Genomic DNA, 8244 nt, shown 5'->3' on the forward strand with positions numbered 1-8244 from the left:
ATTGCTGTTAATTTGCTCTGATTTCACCCATTCCATTCCATTCACGTCTACCAAACAGAAAATAATTTTTGAAAAGAATAATGTACTCGAAAAATTACCTGGGAAGATTTCTTGACAATCGTGGCTTCTCATATTCCTTTTTATATATGAATATAAAATATTCTTTGTATACATAATTTAGGGCCCCAAAAAATGATTTTTCCAAAGGTCCAATAAACTTCAGGGTCGCCGCCCCTACCCCTGTGTGCCTCTCGGAGAGTGTTCAAGTAAGTAGTTCCAAAGGCGCTAGATTTACTTCATTCTTCGCATCCCTGAGTTAGCTTCACACTATTAAATTTAGTAAATGGAGAAGCAACCCCAATAAGAACTGATATTGCATAAAGTACCTTGGCATTAACAAGTCCTAGAAGCATACTTGTAAACTGCCGATAACTTTTTTTTCCTATATTTATACAAGGTTTCAAAATAATGACGTAACTTTATACATACATTCTTCTATCCAAACGTAATGAAATAAATATAACAAGTAACTAAAAAAAGCAAGACAAGAAATGTAAATATTTCTCAAATTTTTTAGACATTTTATAAAAAAATGCCGATTTTTGTTTGACTTGGATTAATTATGATAATACGTATTTTGATGATAGTAATTTGTTTAATAATAATATGAGATCAGGTCATGTGCAAATATGATTTTCAAATTAAAATGAAAAATTCCATTTCGGTTTTTATCACTGATACATTCTCAACTACAAAAATTTATCTGGTAAAAAAGGGGACTTCAAGAGACATACACAACAAATCCAGAAAAGTAGTCTGTGCAGTATAGGTTTTCGATGAAATGTGTTAGAGAGATGGTCGTAAATGTAATGCAAGGAAGGCATTTCGTTTGTTTGTTTGTTTTTCAGTAATTATAGCCTGTGTTTGCTTCCATCGTGACATTGCTCTTCTGAGGCGAGTGTATGGACTCTGTTTTCTGCTAAAAGGCTGATCTCTAGCATTTCCCTGCGCTGTGTGCTTTTTACATTCGGAAGTTCGTGACCAGTTTCGATGTTACTGCAGAATCATAATTGACCAGTTTTGATGTTACTGCAGAATCATAATTCCCTCGACGGTATGCAATTTCTCAATGATCAAGTGCTATACCAATAATACCATCCATATTTATGTTGGTACGTTTATTATTCCATTTATAAGGTTTGCTGTGTGTATTTTGAACTCTCGATTAGTGAGACGAGTACTATGCTGAGATATTCTAGCTTTGGATTCAGTTTCTGAGTAACGGTAGCTAGTTGTAGGGATTTATAATGCAACAATATTGCTCATGCTTAATATGATTCTACTTCCTGCAAGGTTTGGCATCTTTGGAGGTGCTGGCAGTCCCTCCTATTAGATGACACTTAAATGGTTTTTAATACCCTTGAAGATACTGTGTAGCCAGAAGCCATTTTCTCTACCCGCGTGTTTTCGTACCAACATTTTAGTAATTGGCCACACACTTTTAATTTGCATGTTATCTGAAGTTTCTTAATTTTTTACTTTCTTGTCCTTTATATGTTAGTTGTTTGTGGCAAGTGGGCAACTGATACCTTTTCACAACCTGTAGTGCAATGCTTGCAGTCCTTGCATACTGGACAATTCAACGAATTTCACCGAAACAGAATCAAATATATTCATAGTTGTTAAATTAAGCAAACAAGATCTCCGATTCTTAAATTACTATAGATATATACCTCTGTCATCTAATCTCTGTAATCAGACACAGTTTCTCATACAACATAAAGCTTTTGATTTTGATCTATATTCTTACGTAATTAAGATCTCATGGGTATCTTTACATTTACAGATGAGCTCACATCTGCGGTTGCTCCCGCGAGAATATTCAAGGCTTCAATAGTTGACTCCCACAATTTAATTCCAAAACTATTACCACATGCTGTTAAGAGTATTGAACTCCTGAAAGGAGATGGGGGAGCAGGAAGCATTAAACAGATCAACTTTGCTGAAGGCAAGATGACTCTAGCCTATATACATGTAACATGTACCTCTATTTATTTGCTTTTATTTTGAAAGCATATATTGACAGACCTGTTTTCCTGCTCGCAGGAAGCAAAATTAGGTACTTAAAGCACCAGATCGACGACCTCAATGAAGAAAATTATGTGTATAACTACACTTTGATTGAAGGAGAGGGAATGATGGACAAGATTGACAAAATATCGTACGAGGTAAAGTTTGAAGCTTCATGTGCTGGGGGAACCATCTGCAAAATGACGACCGAAGTTTATGCCAAGAACAATTTTGAGCTAAAGGAGGATGAAATAAATGATGGGAAAAAGAAGGTAATGGGAATGTACAAGAACAATTTTGAGCTAAAGGAGGATGAAATAAATGATGCCTATGTGTAGCATGGCTTTAAGCAATTGAAATGTTCCCTTCCGGTGCAGGGCGAAATACCCGGGGCACAAAGAGAGGCTAGAGCCCCAGATAGACTAAAAAAAATCAGTAGAATATGTATTCCAGCCCCAGGTATTCTCTTAAAATGATGAACTGTAGTACTAATGAACACGCTACCATGTTTATGGTTTGTCTAATGTGGCTTTGTATTGTTTATTAACACTTTGCTGAGCTGTCCAAAAGCAAGGGAAATTAGCAGATATATTCTTTTTCAACTTTCTTTCTTTGATGATGTACATAGAGTTTCACGGTAAAAGTTGTCGATTGCAGATACATTCCGGTTATCTCATCTTTTCTTGTTCTCATAATTCACCTTTTATAATAAAATAAAATATAGGAGTTTTTCTTTTCTTCCCATTTTATTAATTAATTTTGGACTAAATATTTTAAAAGAGTCGAACTTTATTTTTGAAAGTTAAACTCACGCACACGTCCCAAACTTTTGATCACTCTTGGAAAAATCAAGAACTCGAGTACTCGCCCACATCACATCCTTGTTAGATAAGAGTCAAACTTTTAAATAAATTAAGTATTAAAACTTTAATTTTTTGATAAAATGAATATGTCGAATGTCATGATAATAATATTTCAAAATTTAAAATAAATTAATCAACAAATGATTTTTTAGTATTTTCTTCGCATTCATTATTTTAATAGTTTAGAATTATGTGATGTCTCTTTTTAATATTCATACGACTTTTTATTTTATTGAAAATTGTAAATTAATACATAATCTTGATGGGTTGTAAAAATTAATATATGTTTTCATTCGTATAAGTAATGATGGATTGCCTTCGGGTTAGCGAGACCATAAACAATAAAGATTTGGATCATTCATCATTTGTAATGGTTCTTCAAGATGTATTTCATCTTATGCCTATGTTTAAGCACTACAAAAAAAACGGCTAAATACGACCGGCAGAAAAACGGTCACATTTAATTAAATACGACCGGGAACGGTCGTATTTAACTAAATACGACCGTTTTTTTGGTAAGGGTAAATTCAACCAACATTCGGTCGAATTTACGAGCACGGCTAAATTTAACTACCAGCGGTCGAATTTATGACTAAATACGACCGCGCTAAATACCACCGGTGTTTTATACGACCATTTTCGGTTGTATTTAGCCGCACCCTTAATTTTAACTAAAATCGGTTGAATTTGACTTCGGTCGTATTTACGCGGTTGTATTTAGCCTTGTTTTCTTGTAGTGAAGGCAATATCTTTTCATCGAAATAATTGTGTTAATAAAGCAACACCCCACTCGTTAGCTAGTTAGCTTTTTCACTAGATTACCTTTAGCCTGCCGGCTTGATTTTTGATTTTTTTGTGCTTGTTTCTCCTTTAGTAAATATTACCTTTATCTTTCAAAAAATATTACATCCCTAACAATACTTTTAGAAATATGAGTCAAGAATATTGAATATTGGATTCCCTCCGTATTGCCTTGTATGGGTGGCAATGTTCAATGTGGGATTTGTGTCGGGTTGACTCTGCCTGAACTTCTCTTTGGTCTTGCCCGAACCAAACCCCGACTTGAAATAAATTAGGAAATTTGAACCCAAACCCAATCTGGTGGGTATCAGCAATATTAAAAGGTCGACCTATTTAGAATAAGGAATCAAAAATAATCTCAAGGAAAAGATCGACCTATCATTATTAGGAACTCAAGTGGCTCGTGCCTTGTGTCATACACCACACAAAATTACCCGAAATAATCTCACACAATCAGATATTTAGAATAAAGGAATCAAAAATAAACTAGCAGACTTTAATTTGTAAGGTCACGGATGTAAAGTCCCATATACGGTATACCATACAAATGTAACAGAAGACACTAGTACGGAGTTTACAAACTTTTAAAAATACTTGAATACACAACAAACTACAGTTAATCATTGAAGTAAAAATTGTAATAAATAAATTCCAACTCCCCATTGTATCTTCCAAAAAGTCTCCTTGAAATGCGAATGTATCCACCGGACTTGCACCTGATAAAGGAAAATTTATGTTCCAAATTAATATTATTCAAATATGAACAGATGCAATTGTTTGCACATTTATCCATAAATAATTAAATGCATTCTACGATATTAAAAGAAACTCCAGAGCGTTACCACTTGATTTAGTGAAATAATAATAACCCTGAATCCAATCTTGATTTAGTATGACACATTATGTTTACTGAAGCAAATTGCATCTAAGTTCATTTCATTGCAACTTTGATTTATTTTCTCTGGAAAGAGCCTAACGGTAGAAAACATGGTCGTTCCAATAATTATGTGCACTCCATCCCCGGTCTAGTAAAACTGGCTATCAGGAACAATTTTTTTAGTTTTAAGCCCTTTCATAGATAGATTAATAGTGAAGGCTCTGATACTCTTCAATAGTCCCACTCAATCCTACAATTTGACAACAAAATATACCCAATACTAATACCAATACAAATAACAATGATTCCAATAAATTGGGGCGGTAGCTAGGATCGAACCCGAGTCCCTCCCCTAGACCGAGCTCCGATACCATGTAAGTAACATGTCGCTCTAAAACCTTAAGCTGTTAGAGGAAGTTCCGAACAAGATCTTATACTCTTAAGTTTAGATTTCTGAATTTCTTAGTCTAATTTCTCTTTCTTATGCTTTTTCTTTGAGTTTTAGTATATTTTGCTTAGCAACAAAAAGAAAGAATGTTCATTGCATTTACCAAAAATGATCATGCCGAGCAGATCATACCAGCATATTTTTATGAACGAAAAATAAAATCACACATCAAGTACTAGCTGAAACACAGTCTAAAACATTAAGGAAAAACTAAAGGGAACAAATTAACAAAAGATAATTCAGTATACCATAAGTAGCGAAGTGTAGACTCTGGCACTGTTGCTACCTGCTAGCCGCTACTGTCTGAAACAAGCAACATCTACATATATCAGAAATCACAAAACATTTCAAAAATACATAAAGGAACATCAAGTACAGATAACCTTTTACTCTCGTCCTTATTAAGGGTCAAATTCAAGATATATATCTTTACATATTTCTTCTATTTCTAACTCAGCAGTTGCAAAACAGAAATAAATGTTTTAAATTAGGCAATTCCTTTGGGAGTGTCAAGACTAAAGAATGTTTCTCTCAGAGAAATGCTGGAATTCCAAGTTACACAAATTAGAGTGCATAAGAACAGATAACATCATGCAGCTATTACTTAACAAGAAAAATATATACCACCCGCTGTGACTGTGCTGTCAATGTTTCTGGTACTACCTTCTAAATTTCCAGGACAAGACAATAGAAATTAACCAAATTAGAAAATTGAAAGAAATAATAAATGTATGTGTGAAGAAGAATCCAAAGAAGTTAAAATTTTGACGTTCTAAAGCAGTCTAGTGGAAGCTACATTAATGTCATATGATTCTTCTGGTCATTGATGAACGTAGTTCTAACTCGTAAGATTAAAATACTCATCGGGTGAATGTGCTTGCTTCATAATTAAAGTGGACACTTCTTAAGATTCGGACTTCATGATGTTAAATGTAAAATGGAGTAATTTTTTGATTCCACCTTTCTAGCAGTCACTGATCTACACTTTATTAGTATATGGTTATCGATGAGCATAAATCTGTAAAACATTTTTCAAAGCTATGTGTGCGCGAATAATTCAATCTCAAACCTAATTGTGCCCTAGGTTATGCAGTTACTATATACTTCACAAAAACAAAATAATGCTATATATGCCTCCCACCGAAATAAATTAATCAGTGCCCCAAGATCCACTATTTGATGCTTGCATTCCTTGTTGTATGAAAATTTAAAACTAATTTCAAATAAAAATATTCATAATTTAATATTGGATGTTGTATCTTACTACAAGATCCACTATTTGATGCTTGCATTCCTTGTTGCATACCTGAGGCAATGCTTTGACAATAGTTGCTCCAGGATTGCCACCAAGTAAGTACGTTTTGAATTTAACAGGCATTATAAAAGTTTCTTTATATCCCGGTGATAGCTTCACATACTTCAACTTTCTGAACGGAGAAGGCGTGTATTCACGATAAAAGACAGCTTCCACAAAAAATTCCTAAAATATATTAGAGCTCAGATATTTAAAATAAAGCAATCTGAAAGCCAAATGCAGTTTAAAACTAAATCTCAGCATGCAATAGATTAAGATAACAGGTACCATGGGCATTCTTTATTACAGGAATATTTGATTTTTCGGGAAGCCTTACAAATTTATAAACTTAAACTACTGTTCACCAGATAATAGTTTAAGTTTACATTTTGCTGAGGAAACAAGAAAAAAGTTAAATATATAATTACCTGAATGATAGCAGAGTCGAGAGTAAGGATCTTGGCACTACTCAATTTCGATAACATATTTATGAAATGACGATAAGCTACACTCTTATTTTCCCAAGTCGCCTTATTGCGTACTGGTTTGTATCCCATAGTTTTATAGATACATTTTCCTGCTCATCAACATCTAATTTGACCTGAAAGATACCAATACAACATAGGTCGCAGAGTTTTGGTGCCACGACCACAATCTGACAATTACAATGAGAGGGTACAATTAATCTGGTACCGATCTTTAGGCACGCTAATTGAGGACAAGATATAGTGAAATAGGGTATGAACCTTGTTGTGAAATATAACTTGACATCCCGCACACTAACAAGTGCAGAGAAGAAATGAGTGATATTCTGAGGTAAAGGTACATCATCCAGTTCTAAATTTAATAAATCTGGAAAATCCCAAACTTCTTGGGGCAAATTGCACCTTTTCAAACTGAGAGTTGTCAGCGCAGGCAAGCTCATAGATGACAACGACTCGGGCAACTGGACACCATCAAGACACAGAGTTGTTAAAGCAGGCAAGCATATCAGACAAGAAACAGGTAACTTGTAGTTGTAGATATGGGGAGGGCATATCAAATGCAAAGTTTTCAAAACGGGTAACACCCATACACGATCTGATCCTGATGAATCACCGAAATCAACAGGCGCCCTTAACTTTAGTCTCTGTGTGGTGTTAGAACTAAATGTAGACAAATTAAACGGCTGGTAACGATGAAACTCTAAATCAATATCAACCTCCACAACATTATGGTCAATTGGGTACCTAATCAACCTTCTCAAGAAACTTGGCGGAAACCGATAAACCGCAAACAACTTGAAACAAGAAACAGGAGTTTCATGGTTTCGATTGGACAAAACATGTTCCATAAATTTGATGATACCAGAATGTGTGTATGGGAAAAGTTGGTCATACCAATCAAAAGTGAGGGAAGAGGTAGTTGTCCATACATGCCTCCATCGTTTCGAGAGAACGCTAGTTTGAACTGCTTGTCGAGTGCCAAGAAATGAGAGAATCTGATGAAGTATATCGTCAGGTAAGCTGCTGAGCCTGTCCCCTTCATCGTGCTTTGCTATCTTCGGCCTCTGGTTCATTTCTATTGACCCAATCCGTTGATTTTTGTGTTGGATTAAGATTATCTTCTGAGGAGAGTTTATGCTTCAGGAGTTCAGGGTGTCAAAAAGCGGCATAAACCAGGGGGTTATTCAATCGTCTTTATAAGGATTTCTTTTGGATTATAATAATCGAGGATATTTAATTTAGATTTCAAATAATTTTAAATCCGAAATTATTCAATACATATTGAATTTATTTTTTAAAACATGACACTTAATTTAGATTTTAAAAAATTTACAAGTATTAATATGACTTTTACGGATTAAAAAACCCAACCTGTTAGTTGAGAATATTTTTACAATTTTTTTAAT

At 34.4% G+C, this 8244-nt stretch overlaps 2 protein-coding genes across 2 annotated transcripts; one reads left to right on the forward strand and one right to left on the reverse strand.

Annotated features, from left to right (window-relative positions):
• Positions 1–1824: 1824 nt before the first annotated feature.
• On the forward strand, positions 1825–2408 carry LOC141710648 (major strawberry allergen Fra a 1.08-like). The gene is made up of 2 exons (XM_074513205.1): positions 1825–2008; positions 2107–2408. Exons 1-2 carry the CDS (start codon positions 1825–1827, stop codon positions 2406–2408), a joined length of 486 nt encoding a protein of 161 aa, XP_074369306.1.
• A 2940-nt stretch (positions 2409–5348) lies between these two features.
• On the reverse strand, positions 5349–7911 carry LOC141710660 (putative F-box/FBD/LRR-repeat protein At4g13965). The gene is made up of 4 exons (XM_074513212.1): positions 7047–7911; positions 6782–6930; positions 6366–6539; positions 5349–5378 (listed from the first exon to the last, which is right to left on the reverse strand). Exons 1-4 carry the CDS (start codon positions 7909–7911, stop codon positions 5349–5351), a joined length of 1218 nt encoding a protein of 405 aa, XP_074369313.1.
• Between the last annotated feature and the right edge of the window lie 333 nt (positions 7912–8244).

This window comes from Apium graveolens, chromosome 1 (assembly GCF_009905375.1).
Source record: "Apium graveolens cultivar Ventura chromosome 1, ASM990537v1, whole genome shotgun sequence".
NCBI classification, from domain to species: domain Eukaryota; kingdom Viridiplantae; phylum Streptophyta; class Magnoliopsida; order Apiales; family Apiaceae; genus Apium; species Apium graveolens.

Coding starts and splice junctions, on each gene's coding strand:
- LOC141710660 (XM_074513212.1), bottom strand. CDS start 7,911: ATGAACCAGAGGCCGAAGATAGCAAAGCACGATGAAGGGGACAGGCTC. Junction 6,540..6,781: donor TCGACTCTGCTATCATTCAG/GTAATTATATAT, acceptor AATATATTTTAG/GAATTTTTTGTGGAAGCTGT. Junction 5,379..6,365: donor TTGTCAAAGCATTGCCTCAG/GTATGCAACAAG, acceptor TGATATATGTAG/ATGTTGCTTGTTTCAGACAG.
- LOC141710648 (XM_074513205.1), top strand. CDS start 1,825: ATGGGTATCTTTACATTTACAGATGAGCTCACATCTGCGGTTGCTCCC. Junction 2,009..2,106: donor ACAGATCAACTTTGCTGAAG/GCAAGATGACTC, acceptor TCCTGCTCGCAG/GAAGCAAAATTAGGTACTTA.